The 23,887-nt window shown below is 41.1% G+C and overlaps 1 protein-coding gene across 1 annotated transcript in view; it reads left to right on the top strand.

Moving 5' to 3' along the window:
• The window catches only part of LAMA2 (laminin subunit alpha 2), a 633,073-nt gene that overhangs the window by 169,983 nt on the left and 439,203 nt on the right, over positions 1-23,887 (top strand). The window contains exon 4 of the mRNA XM_038760171.1: positions 16,446-16,688. Coding sequence (XP_038616099.1) covers positions 16,446-16,688 — 243 coding nt within the window. The remainder of the gene's footprint in view (positions 1-16,445; positions 16,689-23,887) is intronic.

Here is a 23,887-nt window from a genome sequence, read left to right as displayed (position 1 = left end):
TGGTGTCACAAACTTCTTTCACATTATGGAAAATTGCTTCCTGTGTGCCAAGCACTGTACTAAGCTTGGGGGAGTTCAAAATAACATAGTTGGTAGATATGGTCCCTGTCCGCAACTAGCTTGCAGTCTTATATGAGACAAACCTTTAGTTGAATTGTCTACTTGGAAAAAAAAGCAACCCCCAAATCCAAGGCTTTCTGAGTAAAAGAGCTACAGTACATGCAGAGATTCAAAATCCCAGGGTTTAAAAATAATTGTGCTGGAAGTAGGGTGAGTTGAAGGATGTTTAAGAGAAGCACGAAGCCAGTCATTTACTCTTAGGGAAAGCATTCTTATGCTTGAATGAGAGATTGATTCACTAAGCCTGATGATGATCTGATATAAAACCATGGTCCACCCTCACACAGAATACTGCATGCCATGATGGTGATCACACCTTAGACAGGACATTTCAGAGCTAGAGAAGGTCCAGAGAAGGGCAACCAAGATAATCAGAAGGATTGACGCATCTCTATGAAGATAGACTGAAAAGGTTAGGGCCCGTCAGTCTGGAAAGATGAATGCTGAGAGCGGACATGATTGAAGTTGACAGAATTATGAAGGATGTGGACAGCACAAGCATTATTATTCACTAAATCCAACAACACCAGGACAAAGGGGCACCTATTGAAGCTTGAAGGTGGAGGACTCAAACAGAAGGAAATGTATCACACACTGAGAGGTAAACAAAGGGGATAAATTCCCACAGGAAGTCATGCAGGCTGATAGTATCAGAAGCTTCAAGAGGGAGTTGAATATATTCAGTAATGAGTGGCCCATACTGAGTGCCTAGAGGAAACGTGAGGGGTACTGGGAGGGATGTCAAAGTGGGCAACCATCATATGCTGTTCCTCCAAGGAAGTTGTAAGTAATGTTCATTCATTCATTCAATTGTATTCATTCAATCGTATTTATTGAGCGCTTATGTGTGCAGAGCACCATATTAAGCGCTTGAGAAGTACAAGTTGGCAGCATATAGAAACGGTCACTACCCAACAGCGGGCTCACAGTCTAGAAGGGGCAGACAGACAGCAAAACAAAACATATTAACAAAATAAAATAAATAGAATAAATATGTACAAATAAAATGAATAAATAGAGTAATAAATATGTACAAACATATACATATATACAGGTGCTGTGGGGAGGGGAAGGAGGTAAGGTGGGGGGGATGGCAAGGGGGAGGAGGGGGAGAGGAAGGAGGGGGCTCAGTCTGGGAAGTCCTCCTGGAGGAGATGAGCTCTCAGTAGGGCTTTGAAGGGACGAAGAGAGCTAGTTTGGCGGATGTGCGGAGGGAGGGCATTCCAGGACAGGAAGAGGACGTGGGCCGGGGGTAGATGGCGGGACAGGCGACAAGAAGGCACAGTGAGGAGATTAGCGGCGGAGGAGCAGAGAGTGTGGGCTGGGTTATAGAAGGAGAGAAGGGAGGTGAGGTAGGAGGGGGCGAGGTGATGGAGAGCCTTGAAGCCGAGGGTGAGGAGTTTTTGCCTGATGCGTAGGTTGATTGGTAGCCACTGGAGATTTTTGAGGAGGGGAGTAACATGCCCAGAGCGTTTCTGCACAAAGATGATCCAGGCAGCGGCGTGAAGTATGGATTGAAGTGGGGAGAGACAGGAGGATGGGAGATCGGAGAGGAGGCTGATGCAGTAATCCAGTCGGGACAGGATGAGAGATTGAACAAGTAGGTTAGCAGTTTGGATGGAAAGGAAAGGGCGGATCTTGGCAATGTTGTGGAGGTGAGACCAGCAGGTTTTGCACAGGCCTCTGGAAAATAGGGAGAAGTGCTCCATTTAAGCAAGCTACAATGCAGGGACAGATACTAGGGAGAGGATTAAGACAGCTAGGTCTTAAGAACAGAGTTCAGTAATGAAAGAACTGAACACTGTTCCTTGAAAATATTATTGTTTAATGAATGGTTGCATCCAAGGTATGTTTTCCCATAGATGATGAAGATAATAATGATAGTGACAATAACAATTGCATTATTAATATGTTTACTCTGTGCCAAGTCCTGCATTTAGGGTCTAGGGTCTTCCTTCTACTTAGACAGTAAGCCCCATTTGGGATAAGGACTATGTTTGACCTGAATAACTTCTCTCTACCCCAGAACTTAGAACAATGCTGACACATAGTATGCACTAAACAAATATAGTACTTATAATTTTTATTATTAATAACGATAACTGTGGTACTTGTTAAGCCTGTACTATGTGTCAGGCACTATACTAAGTGCTGGGTTACTACAAGCTAATCAGGTTGGACACAGTCCCTTTCCCTCATAAGGCTCACAGTCTCAATCCCCATTTTATAGAAGAGGTAACTGAGGCACAGAGAAGTGAGGTGACTTGCTCAGGATCACACAGCAGGCAAGTGGTGGAGCTGAGAGTAGAATCCCAGTTCTATGCTCTACTACTTCCACTACTAACAATGACAGGGTAAGATGCAAGATTCCACTCTAAAGGTCACATCTGGAGAGTTTCCAGTACTCTACCTGTCTCGACTAAGGGAAACTTTAGTATCCCTTTCCATCATTTTGTCACCTGAACAACCAAACAGCTCTTTCTAGATCAACCCCAAATCCCTTCGCGTAAACTGAGCCATTCCGTTCCTAGCTTGGGCAGTGGTAGCTAGAGGAAGGCAATCTGCTACAAGTTAAAACTCACCTGTGCCGGGCAACAGCAGCATGGAAGCGCTTCGAGGGCAGAGACTCAAGTTTACTTTGCAGAAGAAGGTAATGGTAAACCACTTCTGTATTTTTACCAAGAAAACTCTATGGATACACTACCAGGATGATTGCAGGTGGAGGTGGGGGGTTCTGGGAAAGATGTGCCCACAGTGTCGCTATGGGTCGGAGATGACTCAACAGCATAAAACAACAAGTTGCAAGATAATCAAGACAGACACAGTTCCTGTCCCACGTGGGACTCACAGTCCAAGTAAGAAGGAGAACAGGTTTTTAATCCCCATTTTACAGATGAGGAAACTGATGCACAGGAAAGTTGTGACTTAGTTAAGGTCAAGTGGCAGGTAAATGGCAGAGCCAGGATTAGAACCCAGGTCCTCTGACTCCCAGCTTCATGTTATTCCCACCAAGCCACGCTACTTAGATATACAATGCTAAAAGTTAGGATCCATTGAGGAAGCTCTGGAAAAGAAATGTAAAGGCCCTTTACCTGCAATGCGGCATTCTGATAAACATCGCTATTTTGTTAATTATCGTTATAGTAATAGCAGTAGAAGTAACTATTTATTAAACACCTAGTTAGTAGAACACACTGTTAAGTGCCTTCTATATGCCAAACATGCTGCTAGATTCAAGATTGTCAGGTCAGACAGTTCCATACAGTTCACAATCTAAGGGTGAGAGAGTGCAGGTATTTAATCTTCATTTTACAACTGAGGAAGCTGAGGCACAGTGAAGTTAAGTGACTTGCCCAAGGTCACACAGCAGGAAAAATGGGGTAGTGTGATTAGAACCCAGGACCCCTCACTCCCAGGAGAGAGTGGGAGTGGTAATAAGAACAAGGATTATATAGAGTATGTAACAATCAGGTGGGGGGGAAATACAATAAATTAGAATAAATAATAAAATGAATATTTGAATATTCACTTATGCTTACGGCTGGATATAAGTAACTAAGTGCTAGGGGTGCTTAAGTTGATATGCCACCGGTGCTGGGTGTTATCTGGGAAACTTCCTGGAGAAAGGTGGTTTTTAGGGAGGGATTTGAAGGTGGGGATTCCTGAGATCTGATGGATTTTATGGGGAGAAGAGAGTTCTAGGCCCTGAAGCAGAATGAACAAGGGATCCGAGATAAGTGAGTTGAGAAGGTACAGACAGATTATTGTGGGAGGAGCAATGAATGTCGAGAGCTACTGTTGTACAGAGAAAAGTGGGGCAGAGGCCCAATAGTAAGGGATCCATATTTGTTGCAGAAGGAGCATCACATGAAATGAAGTGTTGTTATATGATCATGAGTCTTTGCAAGGGGCTGCAGAATCAGAAGGTCTTTCTGCCATCTGTGCTGCTGGATTTTCAAATTTAGTGAAGAATTTGCTCAATTTGCATTGAGCAACAGACTTCTATTTTTGGAGAAAGACCTTATAGTAGGTTAACTCCTTAACACCTCCTCTGAATCATAGTCCAAGTAGGGATATGCCAGAGGTATAGAGGTATGTCATTCCAACAATATTGGTGGTTGTATTTTAGCATTGTTACAACCCAGTGTACTGTAGTTGTGCAACTGTGGGAGGCGGACTGCAGTGCTGAATGTATAGTACTCAGTAATTCCGTTGCTTATGACCTTCTAGTTGTGTTTATGTTCTATGAGTATTCCACCAAATGGTGCAAGGGGTTGATGGCATGATGCCAGGTTGAAAGAATTCAGACTCTATTAGTACACTGCACTGACAGATCAATCAATAGTATCTACTGAGTGTTTACTGGGTGCAGAGCACTATACTAATTAGCACTTGGGGAGTGCAGTATAATAGACCTTGTAGACCTGTTCCCTGCCCTTAAGGAGCTTACAGTCTAGAGGGGGAGGAGGATGTTAAAATACATTATGGATATGTGCATTAGTGCTTTTGGGCTGAAGGTGGAATGAATACAGGGTTCAGATCCAAGGACAGTGCTTACTGGATACAGATAATAATAGTAATAATAATTATGATATTTAGTGCTTACTAAGTACCAGGCACTGTACTAAGCACTGGGGTGGATACAAGCAAATCAGGTTGGACACAGTCCCTGTCTCACATGGGTTTCACAGTCTTATTCCCCATTTTACAGATGAGGTAACTGAGGCACAGAGAAGTGAAGTGGCTTGCCTAAGGTCATACAGCAGACAGGTGTCAGAGCTGGGATTAGAACCCATGACCTCCTGACTCCTAGGCCCATGCTTTATCCATGACACCAAGTGCAAGGGTGAATGAGTAGGGGAAATGAGGGCTTAGGCGGGGAAGTCCTCTTGGAGGAGATATGATTTTAGTAATGCTTTGAAAGTGGGAAAAGAGGACTGAGAAATGTCTTCAGGTTATGTTCAACTGATAAAGTTTCCCTGGGAGTGCAGGAGTGCTATGTGACTTTTCCTTATGCCTTGCTTTGGAGATTGCCTAAAAATTACCCAAAATGGCAGTGGAGTGGGTGACAGGTGAGTGGAAAACCTGACGTGCAGTTGAGCAGTCAGTAGGATGGGCTTGGGAGGGAGTAGAGTCAGGACTGTGGCCTGTATTTCCAAAAATACTCTTTTCAACTGAATATCACATTCCCAGATATTGCAGCTTCCCTGAATTGATACCAGTTCTTTTGAAAAATAATCTGCGAATGCAACTTTGCCCCAGACAGCACCATCAAGTGATCCTCACATATGGAGTTAAGGTCTTGAATAAAAAATAAATCACTTCCTCCCACTGACGACAGGGTTGGATTGTTTTCTCAAACAGGCTGGACCAGAACACCGAACTGGTGATTGGATATCCATTCATTTAACAAGCCTTGACTGATCCAAATGACCCCAATCCTGGCCTAGAATACTTTCTCTTGAATATTTGACACACTCTCATGAGGGAAATAGTAGTCACAGTCAGATATTTAACTCCTGAGTTTAATTCATTTTATTGATCTTAAATCCAGCCCTTCACTTTTTCTCACAGGCAACATCTTTGTCCAGTGTCTCACTCTACATGTAAATGGGAACTGGTCAGTTGTTCTAGTTGGTGAGCTTCAGAAAGATTTGTAAAGAAATGCTGTTTGACACTCTCCATTTTCTCCCCATCAGAATTAAGCCTTTAAGTTCTCAACTCCTAATAGGACTTGCACTGCTTACTGCTTTTTTATTCTTTTGAAAACAGCCTTTTTTGGAAATTTTCATTTCGAAATGTTCTCTGGTAAAAACCTAGGAACATCTTCTTCAAATGCTCATAATACTCTCTGACCCTCTTCAGATGGAAACCACCATTGTTGAATAATTACTTCAAGTATCCATCATTTGGAAAAAAGAAATGAGCAGTCTTTCAGCTCTAAGAAGCACTAGAATCCAGAGGCTGAGATCACTAATGCAAGGAAGCAGGAACTCTGCTGCCCATAATATTCCCCCTTTGTTCTAGCCTTCATTTGTCCAAAGGAGAGTCTTTTTAATATAACAGGAATCAGCAAATGTGAATTTTCTTTTAGCAGAGAAACATATTAGAGGCATATAGAAGCCACAATACATAGGATGTCTTAGTAGAGCTGTCCTTTTTTTGGGAAAATATCCTTCTACCAGTGCAATCTTTCTCATACTTAGGGGCATGGATTTAAAGAGACAGCTGCACCTAGCCAAGCCGTCCCTTCAACACTGTGGGCCTTCCGACATTGTTCTCTGCTGTTCTGATACATATCACAGTCATTTCAACACTTGGTTCTCAAAACCTCTGCTCAAGGAGACTATCCACGCTTCTAATTGTCTCGTGCCAGGATGGTCCAAAGTTTGTCAGTAATCCACTGCTGTACCTCAGTGTTTGTAATTGAGGTTTATTTTGGGTTTCTGAATGACTTGTTCCCTGCTTGCTTGCCTGTTCACTATAATAGAGTTGGGTGGAACTCACTGTACTAGTCTTTGTGCAGCCGTCCTTCTCCGTGCAGCCCTCCGTTTTATGCATTCATCTCCGTGCAGCCCTCCCTCCCCGTGCAGCCCTTCACCTCTGTGCAGCCCTCCAGGCCTATGCACCCTCTTTCCTGGCCATTTAGGGGGCCCAGCGTGCTGCGGCTCCAGAGGAGGGGGAGGAGGAGACAAATCATGGTGTGAATGGGCTGGGGTTGGCTGAGGACTGTTTACAAATAATTGGGTGTAGAGACCTTGGGAGGAGAGGAGAGGAGAGGGAGGTGATGGTTTGGACGAACCCAAGGTTAGGGTCGGCCTCGGGTTTTCTGCCAGGTTGGCTGAACCAAAAAAAAATATTTTTAAATCCTTTCTGCAAACCACTGCTGAAGCCACGGTCCATGAATTTCCGTCTCTTGGATCCATGAAAGATCCACCCTTTGACCCCTACCTTGGGAAAACAAAAAGAGGCCACGTGGAGCGGAGCGTTCAGTACAGTCCGGGGGACTGGCTCAATTGTCTCGTCGTGGTTTTTCACGGTTGATGGCTGCTTTTCCAAAGAAAATCCCAGGGGAAAAATTGGACGGGGGGTGTGGAATACGGGTCCTGCTTGGGGGACTAAAAAAAAAAAAAGTGTTTTGTTGGCTTTCAGTTGCATGGCTATTGTTCTGAAAAGTGTTTGCCCCGGACTTGCGCTCAGAAGCCGAGAACCTGACAGGGTTTAAGGCTGACCTACAAGTTATTATTTATATTAATGAGGTACATATATCTCAAATTCTGTTTATATTGATGCCTGTTTACTTGTATTGATGTCTGTCTCCCCCCTTCTAGACTGTAGGTCCGTTGTAGGCAGGGATGGTCTCTGTTGCTGAATTGTACTTTCCAAGTGCTTAGTACAGTACTCTGCACCCAGTAAACGTTCAATAAATATGACTGAATGAATAAATGAATGCAGAGCACCGTACTAAGCACTTCGAATTGAAGTGCTCGTTTCATTCCTTATCATGGCAATGCATAATGCAGAGTAGCAGCGTGGCTCTGTGGAAAGAGCATGGGCTTGAGAGTCAGAGGTTGTGGGTTCTAATTCCAGTCCCGCCACTTGTCAGCTGTGTGACTTTGGTCAAGTCACTTCACTTCTCTCTGTCTCAGTTGCCTAATCTGTAAACTAGGGATTAAGACTGTGAACCCCACCTGGGACAACCTGATTACTTGTATCTCCCCCAGCACTTAGAACAGTTCTTGGCACATAGTAAGCGCTTAACAAATACCATTATTATTATTATCTATTTATGAGACAGAGGGTAGGGACCATCTCTATATGTTGCCAACTTGTACTTCCCAAGCGCTTAGTACAGTGCTCTGCACACAGTAAGCGCTCAATAAATATGATTGAATGAATGAATGGAGCCAGATAAACTTTTGGTTAGAAGAAGCATGGAAAGATTAACTAGTTGATTCCTAAAAAAGTAATTTTCTTCTCTTGACTTCTTTGATTGTGAACTTCTTGAGGGCCAGGGACCAAGTCTGATTTCCACCTGTGTACCGTCATGGCTCAGTGGAAAGAGCCCGGGCTTGGGAGTCAGAGGTCATGGGTTCTAATCCTGGCTTCTAGACTGTGAGCCCACTGTTGGGTAGGGACCGTCTCTATATGTTGCCAACTTGTACTTCCCAAGTTCTTAGTACAGTGCTCTGCACACAGTAAGCGCTCAATAAATATGATTGACTGGCTCCACCACAGGTCTGCTGTGTGACCTTGGGCAAGTCACTTAACTTCTCTAAACCTCAGTTTCCTCATGTGTAAAATGGGGATTAAGACTGTGAGCCCCACGTGGGACAACCTGATCATCTTGTATCCCCCCCAGCGCTTAGAACAGTACTTTGCACACAGTAAGCACTTAACAAATGCCATCATTATTATTGTTCTCAGCATTCAGTACAGTGCTCCACATTTAGTAGGTGGCTAATAAATATTTTCATTACTAAAAAATCTTCATAGAAGATTCATCAGGTCATCTTACATGTTCAAGGGTTTCAAATAAAAAAAAACCTCAGTTGTTCCTAGAATTTATTTTGAATAGCCTCTATTAAATGCAACATGCTTCCTTATTTGCATATCCTTAATGGAAATTGAAAGCTGTGGTTTACAATAGAACCACACATTGAGAGGTTAACCAATGGCTGGATGGTGAGCTAGAAATATAAGCAGGAAGGGAAGAACACAGAGTCACACAGTAGCATAGCCTCAAGGTGTGTGTGACTTTGAGTCTTAAGTTCTCATGAATGAAATGATCTTTCCACCATGTGGTAATAATTACAATAATTATGGTACTTGTGAAGCGCTTACAGTGTGCAAGGCACTGTACCAAGCGCTGAGGTGGATGCAAGCAAAATGGATTGGACACGGTCCCTGTCCCACGTGGGACTCACAGTCTCAATCCCCATTTTACAGATGAGGGAACTGAGGCACAGATATGCAAAGTTATTTGTTCGAGGTCAGACTGCAGATGAGTGGTGGAGCCAGGATTAGAACCCATGACCTTCTGACTCCCGTGCTCTATCCACTATAAGTTTTTTTTATTTCCATATCACTAGTAGGATTGATCAAGATTAGCAAAGTCTGTTACAACTTGGTCAAACGTCTCCAGTAGGTATAAAGGAACTAATAGGAAGTAATGAAAGAGAATAAGACTGTGAATAATAAGACTGTGGTAAATTCAAAAATGGCTAGTCCGGCCTGCCATTCTGTTTCTGTCATTTGAAGAGAATCTGGTGATTACCTTTACATCTGCTATCCTAATGGTTAAGGTCACATCACATGTCATAATCCCTAAATTTTCCATCTCATTAACAATTTTGAGCAGGAGCAGACAGGTTAGTCCGGCATTTAGCTTCAGCCAGGAGCAGGCTAGCTTGCCTCAGGCAGAGGCTTCAGGAAGATCATGACACAAAAAGAAGGAATTGAATCCATTCCAAAGAGTAATTCTAGACTGTGGAAGATCTGTGCTCATAATCAATATTAGAAACTTCACAAATCAATCCATAGTATTTATTGAGTGCCTACTGTGTGCAGAGCACTATATTAAGCCCCTGGGGGAGAGTACAATAGAGTTAGTAGTTATGGTCAATGCCCTCAAGGATTTTATCTAGCAGGGGAGACAGGCACTGAAATAATTAAAGTTTAGGAAGAAGAAGATAAGTACATGAGTTTGTGCTAAAATAGTATAATAATGTAAGGTGATACGTTCAGAAGTGCTAAGAGTGTTTGTGTGTACACAAGTTTATAGTTGAAGCAGAGGTGCTGAAATGGTAGTTTGAGAGAGAGAACTTTGTGGGAAGAAAGAAAAATTGATCTTTTTCGAGGAGATGTGATTTTAGAAGAGCTTTGAAGGTAAAAGGAATGGTTTTGTGGATTTGAAAGGGTATGGAATTTCAGTATGGGGGAGGGGCATGAGGTCATAGATTGTAAAGATGAGAATAAGGCACAATGAATAAATAAATTAGTTTCAGTGGAACAAAGAGGATAGGTTGGAGTGCAGTGAAGAAGAGAAAAGATATATGGAAGAGAGAGCGCAAACTGAGTGCTTGAAAAACTAGTAGTCAGGATTTCCTGCTCAATGAGGATAGGAGTGTGTAACCACTGAACATTTTGAGAAGAGGGGAAACGTACAGAAGCAGCATGGTGTAGTGGATAGAGCATGGGACTGGGAGTCAGAAGGTCATGGGTTCTAATTCTGGCTCTGCCACTTGTCCGCTGTGTGGCCTTGGGCAAGTTACCTAATTTCTCTGTGCCACAGTTACTTCATCTGTAAAATGGGAATTAAGACTGTGAGCCCCATGTGGGACAGGGACTGTATCCAACCTGATTTGTTTGTATCCACCCCAGCATTTAGCCTGGCACATAGTCAGCGTTTAATAAATATCATAATTATTATGATTACAAGGTTTAGACCTATGATTCATAATGCTGAGGGAGGAATTGACTAGGTAGGTGAGAGATTGAAGCTGATGTGGTAGTTAAGCAGGAATATGGCAAAGAGTCTAGATCAGTGTGGTGACTACTGACTACTTGGCTGAAGAGGAAGAGATCATGGAGGAAAAATCAACAGGTTTTAGCAGACTGAATATGAGGGTTGAAAGTTTGGGAGGAATAAAGGATAATGCCTATAGTGTGGTGCTTGAAAAAGAGGGAGGATAGTGGTGGTGTCCCCTGAGTTGGAGGAGGGAATTTGGGATAGAAGATGAAGAGTTCATTTATGGACAGGTTAAGCTTGAGGTACCAGTGCAACATCCATATGGAACCAAAAGGAAATGAAAGATTGCAGAGGAGGTGAGAGGCCAGCATTGGTACCTTAGATTTGGGAGTCAGTTCAGGGCCATAAATTAAATTTTGGAAAGCAAAGCATAAAGAATAGTAGCAAAGTAGTGAGTTCTATATCTTTCAAGAAAAAATGGTAAAATGTGTATACTCTAAAAAGTAAACTTTCTTAAAGAGAAAATTGTTGAGCTTTTTCTTCATGCTATTCCTAAGGACCAAAGTCTTTCTAAAGATGAGGGAAATCAGAACTTGCTCTGTTTAATTATTCTGGTGCCAATGCAAAGTTATGAAGCAGTCTCAAAAGGAAAATACATTGGAAACAGAATTTTGATTGATTTCAGAAATAAAGAGTTGCTAAAATAAAGAGAAATGTAGAGTGATATGATATGGTACTGGATTAAGAGCTATTTCAGGTTTAACTAAGTCTTCAGAAATATGAAGTATGGATTTAGCTATCAGCTAGCTGGTGATGACTCCTTGTTACTGTATCATAGTCCAAAATTGTGAGCAGAAATTTTCTTCTTCTAACACTCTAATATTGTAACTTTCTTCTCACCGGCATGAATGTCTGTTATTCCCCTGCTGCTGTGAACTAGGATGATAAATTTAGATCTGTAATGTCATAAATTTCAGAGAGCAAGAATTCTTACCTTGAAATCATAGAAGCTCATAAACAAAGGCAATCCGAGGGTCTTTCTCCGGGGTCACTAGGTTTCTGATGGTGAAGTTAGTGTTGTCAGATTTCCGATTGCCTCTGATTGATGCCAGTACTGAGCTTTCCATGGGTTCCTGTATGAGAACTGCCTATTTACTGTGGGGAATCCCAGCCTCATTGTTTGTGCCAGGAACTGATGGAGAAAGCCACACTGGGCCAGTGACAGTCACAGGAGACAGGTCAGTCTTCTGAAATTACTGATTGTTGCACATGAGCATGACATGTGAAAGAGAGAATGGATGTTAAGGGTACCACTTGGGAGCATGAAACTGCTAGTCTGTGCTTTACTTGCCCCAGACAGTATATGAGTAACATAACGAATCTTTGGATATCGAAATAATTTTTAAAATATACTATGAAAGTCTTCTAGCATTTTATATGATATTTTCTTAGCTAATTCTGTTCCTTTGAATAAAGAATACGGATTTGGATATTCCCAGATTAATCCCTGCCTCTTTGATCAGGTCATTCCTTTGGCCTTTTCCAAGTCTTTTCTTGAGACATGACAATCTGGTTTTCTCTACCTTCATTCCAGTGAGATTGACTGAAGCATCTAATCATCTCTACTTAGCTCTAATTCTTCTTCATCTCTCATCTGCCTCTTATAATGTGCCCTACTCCTGAAAATGCCAACTAATCTTGATTCCACCAGCATGGTCATCTCTTGGTTCTTCTCCAAATTTTCTGGCCACTATTTATCAATTTATTTAATGGCTTCTTCTCCTCATCATATATTGGTGGTAGATCTTCAAGACTCTATTCTAGGTCTCCTAGTATTTTAGACTTATATTCTATCCCACAGCTTCAGTTGTCACCCATATATTGATGACTCCTGTGTATATAAGAATCACTCATTCCAACCCTCTCTCCTGAATGGTAATTCACGTTTGCAGCAAACTATCCTCACATAGTCTCCAGATAAGGAAGCATCATGGCCTAGTGGATAGAGTACAGGTCGGGTCAGATGGACACAGCAGACAAGTAGAGGTGCTGGGATTAGAACTCAGGTCTTTCTGACTTACAGGTCTGTGCTCTATCCACTAAGCCATGCTGCTTCAGGTCACACTCCCTGTCCCACATGGGGCTCATAGTTCAAGAAGAAAGGAGAAAAGCTATTTAATCTCCATTTTAAAGATGAGGAAACTGAGTCACAGAAAAGTGAAGTGACTTGCCCATGGTCACACAGCAGGCTATGACAGGGCTAGGATCAGCACCCAGGTCCTTTGACTCCCATGCCCAGGCTGTATCCACTAGGCAAGCTGTTTCTTGTGGTTAGCCAGAAGAGTCCTAGTTCTGAGGTGTTTGTGTACTTAAAAAAAAAAAGCTTGTAGCTGTAAGATTCAGGACTGTCTTTGTTCAGTCATGACATATAGTCATCCTAGAAAATTTAATAGCTAAATTGAACGGGGATCCATAATCCTATAATAGAGAGGGGGCCATCTTGTAAGATATCCAGTGGGAAAGTCAGCATCTTATAGTTCAGCAGATGAATGGCAATATAAACTAACAATGAAATGATGTAACATCTTGTATTCTAGAGTGTGAGCTCGTTTGGAGGCAGGCAGTGTCTGTTCTTATATTGTCCTCTCCCAAGCACTTAGTACAGTGCTTTACACACAGTAAGTGCTCAATAAATACGATTGAATGATTGAATGAATATTCTTTCACAAATTGTACTGGGAATTTTCAAATTAAGGAATGAAAACCAGCTGAAAGTATTAGTTGTTGTTGTGTAATTTTCTTGGTCCCTTCTGCTCAATGAAGATCAGTGATGATGATAAATACATGAAGACCAGTATTAATACACCACAGAAAAGATCTTTAGGGGGCTTTCTCCAGGATTTCTCAGAGGACATAAACCTTCCCTTCTTGGTGGCAAAGCTTTCTGAAAACTGTACCTTCATCTACCTTAAGTTGGATTGGGATTTAGTTTGAGCTACCGTTCTTTATTGACACACTTTCTAATGCCAAGATGAAAGTATCTGTCAAAAGATTGGTGTCAAGATAATCAAATAATCCCTCATAATTATGTGGTTGATGATGGTTGAAATGAGTATTAAAACAATACACCTGGAAATTGGTGCAGTCATCCATGCTATTCTGCTCTGTGAAAAAAGGCACACAAAGTACTACACCCCAAATAAGCCAATTCACCTGAAACAGCCTGTGTAAGGATCACATCGAAAATAATTAAAGAAAAGCCAATTGCCTTGAAATGAATACTTCTGAAATTCTTTTTGGCAGTGGCTATCTTTTATGTTCTTGAATGTAGGTTTTTCTATTGAATTATGGAAAGTCAGCAGGGTTTTTAGCAGTCAAATTTTTTCCTGTGGGCCTTCATTTATTATTCCAGATCCAACAGAGAAGGTATTGGGCTATTAAGTGGCACTATAGCTAAAAGAGACATTGACTTCCTTCATGTGCTCTCCGAAGATTTAATTTACAAGTATTTCTAACCTCTGCCTCAATTTATTTCTCCATTGTTTCCCCTAATTTCTACTTCTCTGCCCAGTTTCCTGCCATTGTAATGGGTCTGTGCTGTTTTAGGAAAGAAGACAATTGACATTTTTTCCTTTAAAAAAAAACAACCAAAAAACCCCCTAAGAACCTTTTAATAAGAGCTCACAGGACTTTGCAGCTAATGCTCATTACCACGTTCCCTAAGGTGGGAATGAGATGGATGGTAGATTGGGAAACTGAGGCCATGCAATGTTAAATGAAAGAGCAATAAATTGAACTGGACTGCCATGACCTGTTGTTTAATGTCTAATCTATGTGCCGCCTCAAAGGAAAAACCATTGTTTAAGGTTATAAATGTAACAATACTGCCTGGAACATAAATCCAAGGAATAGTTCTTTGGGGGAATAGAAGCTGTGAAAATAGATTGGAGTGACAAAGAAAACAGACCACAGTGAGAATTGAAATGTTCTAATATTCTACCTTCTAATCTATGGGCGATCATGGCAGAGACCTTGATATGTTATTGATGGATGGGATTTAAGATGAAAAAAATTTAAAGAGTATTTAGCTTGAGCCCCCATGCCACTTCTCTTCTGCATCTCTGTTGTACTCTGAGAGACTGTGCTTTGCACACAGTTAAGTGCTTAATAAATACAATTGAATGAGTGAATGAATCTTAATATTGTGTTCTGCCTCATAGTAGGTGCTCAGTAAATACTAGTGGTTAATTGATTATGGATGAGAAATCTATCATTGGCTACTAAAGGGAAGTTGGGGGAACTAGATGACACATCCTTAGCCATTAGGATGGATGTTCAGGAGGGCAGTCATCATAGAGATCCTTCAAATGCCCTGAATCCACCAGCAGAGATAAGGTAGATCATTGTCCTGACCCACTAAGGCACTGTGTATGCTCTTATGTTCTTAGATGAGAGAGCCTATGTGCTGATCATAATGATTATTCTATAGGCATTAAATGGACACAGATTTCTCTGAACTATTCATTGTACCAGGAAGCATCATCATCATCATCACTGTTAGGAAAAAACTGACAATCTTGCATTCCAATGTCCTTGAATGACAACATTCATTTAATTGTATGTATTGAGTGCTTACTGTGTGGCGAGCACTGTACTAAGCACTTAGCACTGTACTACATATTCCAGGCCAGGAGTAAAAAGGTGAGGGAAATAATAGCAATATTAATAAGTACTATAACATAATAATATATAATTCTATTATTTTAATGATATCATTGTGTGGCTTTCCTTATTGTTTGGATTATCATTAATAATGGTATTTTCCTATGTGCCAGGCACGGTACTAAACACTGGGGTGGATACAAACAAATCTGGTTGGACAGTCCCTGTCCCACATGGGGCTCACAATCTCAATCTCCATTTTATAGACAAGGGAACTCAGGTACGGATAAGTGAAGTGACTTGTCCCAGGCCACACAGCAGACAAGTGGTGGAGCCTGGATGAGAACCCATGACCTTCTGATTCCCATGGATATTTCCGTGGAACCACAAGTATAGGGAAAATCCCTGATAATTAACTTTAAGCACTGAAAAATCAGATCTTCACAACTCTCTCTACCTCTTCCTAGCCGGTACCTTTGATTTGTCCATGCACAGTGATAATGGAAGTCAGCCTACTGCTCCTCTGGTGAAAAAATATTATGACTCCATTTCATTTTGAGTGAGAGAGACTGTGTGTAGATAGTTCAAAATGAATATACTTTTTAAAAACTTTTAAAAAATTGAATCAGTGCCTTGGTCCACACTACTAGTTGAGCTAGAAAAATTGAGCTTAATAATATTCTTTGCCTTAAATTTCAAGATCACTGAGGCCATCAAACACTTTTGTCTTCACTATAACTGTCCTTTGTTTTTTAAGGTAAATCTATCCACTCATTCAAATGTGGCTGAAAAAATGTATTTAGGTAATTCAGGCCCAAACATATTTTGGGATCTGATTTATTGAGGAAATTTGTCAATGTGAGCAAATTATCACACACTGTTGAAACAAGATTAATAGGTTAACATGTTTCTAATCCTCCAGGTTTCCATTGCTGCCAGGTGAAACTTTTGCTATGGATGAATGGTGTTAGATTTGAAGTTGGAAAGCTATATATATATATATATATATATATATATATATATATATATATATATATATATATATATATCTACCACAGAATTTCAGAAGAGAATAGGCGAATTACAAAGTTGTTTTAGTTAGCATTTTATTTGGACACTAAAAGGAAGAAACTGTCTATAACTATATAATATCTATGAATCAATAACTTCATTTCTTGCGGCCATTCTTCAGGTGTTCCAGATTGCATATGTCATCGTGAAGGCGGCCAACTCTCCACGGCCTGGAAATTGGATTCTGGAACGCTCACTTGATGGGATCGAATTCAAGCCGTGGCAGTACCATGCTGTCACTGACACAGAGTGCCTGACCCGCTACAATATTCATCCCCGTACTGGACCACCATCCTATGCCAAAGATGATGAGGTTATCTGCACCTCCTTTTATTCCAAGATCCATCCCCTGGAAAATGGAGAGGTAAGTTAAGGAATATAGTTGCCACTAACAAGATGGCTAAATAAACCCTAATTTACCTGAAGGAAATAGATTCTTGAAGGCAGATAGAGCTCAGTCCTTAGGTAGTGAAAAGTTGAGGTTTATCTTACATTCATTTGTGTGGATAGCAAGCAGGTTACTACACAAGACCATTTATTTTTTGTTTCCAATTCTTACTGCTGTTCTGGAAGCATCTTCAAACACAGCTGCAGGTTAGTCTGATCATTATAACTCAAGTTTTCACTGTTACTAGGGTGGTGAAGGTCATTATTACTTCCCTGGTACCCTGCTTTGATGAGGGCCGTGAAGTTCCAATGTATCAACTGCCATATATGTAATTGTCTATCATTTCTGAAGATGAATCCCTGAGGGCACAGTTTACCTTTGGCCGTCTTGATTCTGGTATGGATGAGATTGTATTAAACAGGGCTTTTAAAGACTATAGTTCCCACCTGCTGTTGCTCTCTTGGCAAAGTGCACTACAGTGAATCTTAGCCAATCAGCAAGCACAAAACTGCATTCAAATACTTTCTGACCATTTAGCAGGTGGGAAAAACTGAACAATTACTGTTTTACACAGTGCTCTGCACACAGTAAGTGCCTAATAAATGCAATTGTTCTTGATAGATTCATAAAAATATCTACATATTGGTAAGCTAATGAAAAAGCATGCTGAAGGCCATCTAAGAAACTGCAACTACATGATTGTTATTGAAACATCTTTAAAAATATTATCCTTCACTGGGAAGGAATTACCTTCCATGATTCCTTTGGAAGTCGTTGTAATGAATATTAGTAATTAGACCTTTATATTATCTTGAAATCATAAAAAAAAGCATTGACACCTTGTAAGTCCAATTTACATCATATTATTAAAGAAACAACTTCATTTAGTTGACAGAGAAATCATGCAAAATCATTTGATAAAATTTGCCAAAAACTCTGACTTTCAAACTTATTTGTTTAATTCTACAACTTGAGTTTATAACAATGAATAATTGCTTCTATGTACTTAATTCACCTGTAGGAGGACATATACTAAACAAAAGTCCAGTGAAAATATCCCTGCAGAAAGCCATTTGCTGATGATGATAATAATGAAAATAAAAATAATTATAGTGGTGTTAGGCACTTAACTACGTGACAAGCACTGCTCTAAAAACTGGGGTAGATCCAGGTTAATCAGACTGGACACAATTCCTGTTGCCCATGGGGCTCACAGTCTAAGTAAGAGGAAGATCAAGCATTGAGTCCCCATTTTACAGATGAGGTAACTGAGGCACAGAGAAGTTATGTGACTTGCTCAAGATCACACAGCAGACATATGGCAGAGCCAGGATTAGAGTCTAGGTTCTCTGGCTCCCAGGCCTGGGCTCTTTCCCATTAGGCCACAATGCTTCTCATTTGGGAATGTACCAAGTCCCCTGATTGTTACAAGACCATTGAATTTATGGATTACAAAGGTGAAAATGAGCCAGAACTAGAACCATCAACCTGGAACAGATGCTAAGAGATCTGGAATCTATCCCAGATCCATCAATCTGTCATTTAATTGTGTCAGCTGCATGCAAAGCACTGTACTGAGTGGTTGTGAAATAAAACTAAAAAAAAAAAATAGCGTGATCTCTATCCTCAAGGAATTTACAATCTAATCAGGGATATAGTAGAAAATAAATTAGTTACAAATAGAGAAGTATGCAGAACAAAATTACAGCTGGTAATAGCAGGCATAAGGAGAGATTATAAGTGAATAAGTGTACATAAATTGAAATACATGTAGGTGCTAAGGATGTCTACTGGGATGATATGATCTGGGGTGATGGAAACAAATCAGAGAGTGCTTCATGTAGGATTACAGGAAGGCTTTAAGAATAAGGATAAATGTGGTCTAATGGAAGGGATTTCAGACATGGGGAAAAGCATGAGCCCTGGGCTCAGAGATAAGAAAGGAGATAAAATATCATAGTACTAAGATTCGGTTGGGCAAGTCTTGGGAAAGATCATGCCCAAATAATTCCACATAGTGAAACTGTGACTTCTTGTTTCTGGCCTACTCTCCAAATCAATCCCCTTCTACATGTGCCACTGACCCCATCTCATCACCCACTAGAGTCCCTTTCTCCCACTCTTCTCCACTCCCTTCATTGCTATTCTCAACCTCTCACTCTCTGTTGATAGTTTCCCTTCTGCCTTTAAGCATGTTCAAGTCCCTTCTTTTCATTTTTAATGGTATTTGTAAAGCACTTGTTATGTGCCAAGCTCTGTACTAAGTAAGCACGAAGGTTATTATTATTAAGTAATGTCGAGTTGGTTCTGATTCCTAGCAACTCCATGGATACACTTTCTCCAGAACGTTCTGTCACCTGCCATAATCTGCAACCTTTCTAACAGTTCTTCCGTTATCGTTGAACAGTATGGTCTTTATCCATCTAGCTGCTGGTCTGCCTCTTCCACATTTCCCCTGGACTTTTCCTAGTATTAGTATCATCTCCAGAGAATTAGTCCTCCTGAGTGTGTCCAAAATATGCATATCTAAGTCGAGTCATTTGGCCTTCCAAAGACCACTTTGGCTTAATTTGCTCCAAAATCCATTTGCTTGTCTTTCTGGCAGTCCATGGTATTCGCAAAAGCCTTATCCAATACCACATTTCAAAAGAACTGATGTTCTTTCTATCCTGTTTTTTCACTGTCTAGCTTTTGGATCCATACATTGTCACTGGAAGCACCATAGAATTGACAATTTGTATATTTGTGGCAGTTACATCAGCAAATTTCATGACTTTTTCCAGGTTCTTCACAGCAAGTCTTCCTAACATTAGTCTTTAGGATATTTCTTGACTAGTTGCTTTATTATTGATTATCGATCCCAGGAGAAAAAAATTGTCACTATTTCAATCTTCTCTCTATCCACTACAAATGTGTTAAAACTTCAGTTGTCATGATCTTTGTTTTCTTGACATTCAAATGTAGGTCCATGTTTTTGCCCTGTTCTTTAACTTTTAATAATAAGTCCTTCAAATCTTTTCCACTTTCTGCTAGTAGGATATGTTAACAAATGCCATTATTATTAAGTGCTTAATATGTGCAAAACACTGTTCTAAGCACTGGGGAGGTTTACAAGGTGATTAGGTTGTCCCACGGTGGGCTCATAGTCTTCATCCCCATTTTACAGATGAGGTAACTGAGGCACAAAGAAGTTAAGTGACTTGCCTAAAGTCACACAGCTGACAATTGGAGGAGCCAGCGTTTGAACCCATGACCTCTGATTCCAGAGCCCGTGCTCTTTCCATTGAGCCATTCTGCATAACAAAGCTTGTTTATAGCCCTTTCTCCAGTCTTTACTCCCCATTTGTCTTCATCCAATCTGGCTTCTCTCATTATGTATTCAGTATAAATGATGAACAGATAAGCGATAAGATACATCCTTGTCTTACACCCTTACTAATGGGAAACAAATCTGTTTCTCCATATTCTGTTTTTATGTAGCCTCCTGTTCAGCATACAGGTTCCATATTAATACAAGATAATCTGGTTGAGCACAGTCCCTTTCCCACATAGGGCTCAGATTCCCATTTTACAGATGAGGTACCTGAAGCACAGAGAAGTTAACTGACTTGCCGAAGGTCATACAGAAGACAAGTGGATGACCTGGGATTAGAACCCAGGTCCTTCAGACTTCCAGGCCTGTGCTCTATCCATTAGGTGTCATTGCTTCTCCTGTACCAAGTCCTCTCTCATTTCTATGGTCCCTTCCAACTATCACCCCATCTCCCTGCTCTGATTTCCATCTTAACTCCTGGAATGGTCATCTATACCCACTTCCTTCATTTCCTCTTCATGAAACCTCTTCTTGACCTACTTCAAACAGGCTTTTGATCCCTCACTCTGCACAGACTTTCTTAAGATACAGTAACTTCCTTAGCCAAATCAAAAGGGCAATGCTCCATTAATAATGATGGTACTTAAGTGCTTACCACGTGGGGCTCATACATTTAATCCCCATTTTACAAATGAGGTAGCTGAGGTCCAGAGAAGTGAAGTGACTTGCCCAAGGTCACACAACAGACATGTGGCAGAGTCAGGATTTGAACCCAGGTCCTTCTGAATTCCAGGCCCGTGCTCTATCCAATAAGCCTCCCTCTGACACTACTCACTTCTCTTTGAAATACTATCAGGGCTTGGGTTTATTGACATAGTACTGACCTGATTATCTTCCTCTCTCTCTTAATGGCTCCTTGCTTTTGGCTAGCTGGCTTCTTTTCTGCCTCTCACCCTCTTGCTCTGGGCATTTTTCAAGGCTCTGTTTGGTGTCCCCAAATCTCTTTGCTCATTCTCTTGCAGAGCACATACACTCTCATGCCTTCATCTATCACTTCTGTGCAGATGACTATCACATCTGCCTCTTGAGCCTTGAGTTGTTAATTATGATGATGTATTCAAGTGCTTACTATGTGTCAAGCACTGTTCTAAAGACTGGAGAAGATACAAGTTATTTAGATTGTACACGGTCCTTATCTCACATGGAGCTCACAGTCTAATTTGGAGGGACAACAGGTATTTAGTCTCTTTTATGTTTATGGACTAGTAGTCCGGGCTAAGTCACTGTAGGGAGAGTCAGGGATGGAGAGGGGAGGGCTAAGGGTATTGAGTGGCCCTTCTAGATTGTAAACTCATTGGGGGCAGGGAATGTGTCTTGTTATATTGCTGTGTTGTACTCTCCCAAGTGCTTAGTACAGTCCTGTCCATGCGGTAAACACTAAATACGACTGATTGCATTAATTGATTGATTGACCTGAGCTGGGTCACAGAGTCAGACAGTAAGCAATTGGCAGAGTTGGCATTAGAACCCAGATCCTCTAACACCCAGGCCTGTGCTCTTTCTACTAGGTAATGCTTTTCTTCTAACCAGCAATCCCGCATCTCCTTTTTAATCATGCCATCTCTATGAGAAGCAGTGTGGCTTAGAGGAAAGAGCACGGACGTGGGAGTCAGAGGTCATGGGTTCAAATCCTGACTCCGCCGCGTGTCTGCTGTGTGACTTTGGGCAAGTCACTTAACTTCTCTATGCCTCAGTTACCTCATCTTTAAAATGGGGATTAAGAGTGTGAGCCCCCCGTGGGACAACCTGATCACCTTGTATCCTCCCCAGTGCTTAGAACAGTGCTTTGCACATAGTAAGTGCTTAACAAATGCCATCATTATTATTATTACTTGGTTGTCCCCCGGGCAATACTACTCAAAATGCCTAAAATGGTACTACTCATCTTTCTCTTTAAACCACTTTCCACTCCTAGATTTTCTGTCTCAGGTGATAACACCACCCTCAACATCCTGGTCCCAGAAGACATCAATATCAATGTCAGTATTCAATCCTTGCTGTACTTCCACTCTCTCATTGAGTCTACTGAAAATCCTGACCATTCTTCCAACTCTACAACATCTCCTGCATGGGTTCCTTCCTCTTCACACCCCATTACCCCATTTGGTCATACCTATGGCTAGACTATTGTTTCCCCTTCCTCACTGGTCTCCCAACTTCCAGCCTTTCCCCACTCCAATCCCTACTAAATCCTTCGATGCACACCATTGTCTAGAAATGTTGCTCAACACTAATCTTTCCACCCTTAATAATTAATAATAATTGTGGTGTTTAAGTGCTTACTATGTGTCAAGCATTGTACTAAGCCCTGGGGTAGATAAAAAGGTATTTAGGTCCCCCATGGGGGTCACAGTCCAGGAGGGAGAAAAGATATTGAATCTCCATTTTGCAGTTGAGGGAACTGAGGCACAGAGAAGTAAAGTGACTTGCCCAAGGTTACACAGCAGGCACATAACCAGTGGGGATTAAAACTCAGGTCCTCTGACTCCTATGCCCATGCTCTTTCCAATAATAATAATGATGATGATAATGATAATATTTGTGGTATTTGTTAAGCACTTACTATGTGCTAAGCACTGTACTAACCACTGGGGTAGATTCAAGATATTCACTTCAGACACAGTCCCTTGTCCCAGATAGGGCTCATAGTCTAAGTAGAAAGAAGAATAATTGTTGAATCTCCATTTTACAGATGAGGAAACTGAGGCACAGAGATATTAATTCACTTGTCTGAGGTCATACAGCAGAAAATATTAATAGTAACTATGCAAATTATTATCAATGCAATTAATATTATGAGTGCAGCACTAGGCCAGGCTTCACTCTTCTAAAATCTCTACTGACTTCCAAAGTTCCTCTGCATCAAGCACAAACTCCTCACAATTAACTTCAAGACTATCCACTAACTCAGCCCCACCATACATGTTAGTTCTCTTTATCTTTTAATCAATCAGTCAATCAATCCTGTTTTTTGAGAGCTTAGTGTGTGCAGATTACTGCACTAAACACATGGGAGAATATAATACAATAGAGTTGGTAGACATGTTCTCTGCCCACAAGAAGCTTACAATCTAGAGGAGGATACAGATGTGAAAATTATTGATATATACAATAGTGCTATAGGGCTAAGGGTGGGGTGAATATTTAAAACTTAAAGGGTTCAGTTCCAGGTACATAGGTAACATGGAAGGGAGAGGGAGTAAGGGAAATGAGGGCTTTTTCAAAGAAGGCCTCTTGGAGGAGATGTGATTTTGGTAGAACTTTGAAGGTGGAGAGTGGTGATCTGAGAAGGAGTTCTAGACCAAAGAGAGGATGTAGAATAGAGGACCTTGGTGAGGTAGTTGAGACCAGTACTTAGAACAGTGCTTAGCATGTAGTAAGTGCTTAACAAATACCATCGTCATCATCATCAAAATACAGTGAATAGGTTGACATTACAGAAGTGAAACACTGAGACTGAGTTGTAGTAGACTGTGAGCCCACTGTTGGGTAGGGACTGTCTCTTTATGTTGCCAACTTGTACTTCCCAAGCACTTAGTGCAGTGCTCTGCACACAGTAAGTGCTCAATAAATACAATTGATTGATTGATTGATAGTAGGGAATCAGCAAAGTAAAATAGGAGGGGCTGAGCTGATTGAGGGCCTTGAAGCTGATGGTAAGGAGTTTGATATGGAGGTGGTAACTCCAGTTCACTCTCTTTGTTCCTTCTCAGTTTGCCCACCTCCATTACTGTGCTCACACTGGCTTCTATGTTTGGAACTTCCTCTTTCCCCAAATCCTGTGGCTCCCAGTTCTCCTTAC

The sequence above is a fragment of the Tachyglossus aculeatus genome, chromosome 2 (assembly GCF_015852505.1).
Source record: "Tachyglossus aculeatus isolate mTacAcu1 chromosome 2, mTacAcu1.pri, whole genome shotgun sequence".
NCBI classification, from domain to species: domain Eukaryota; kingdom Metazoa; phylum Chordata; class Mammalia; order Monotremata; family Tachyglossidae; genus Tachyglossus; species Tachyglossus aculeatus.
The sequence above is the reverse complement of the archived record's forward strand: the minus strand, read 5'-3'. Positions and strand labels throughout refer to the sequence as shown.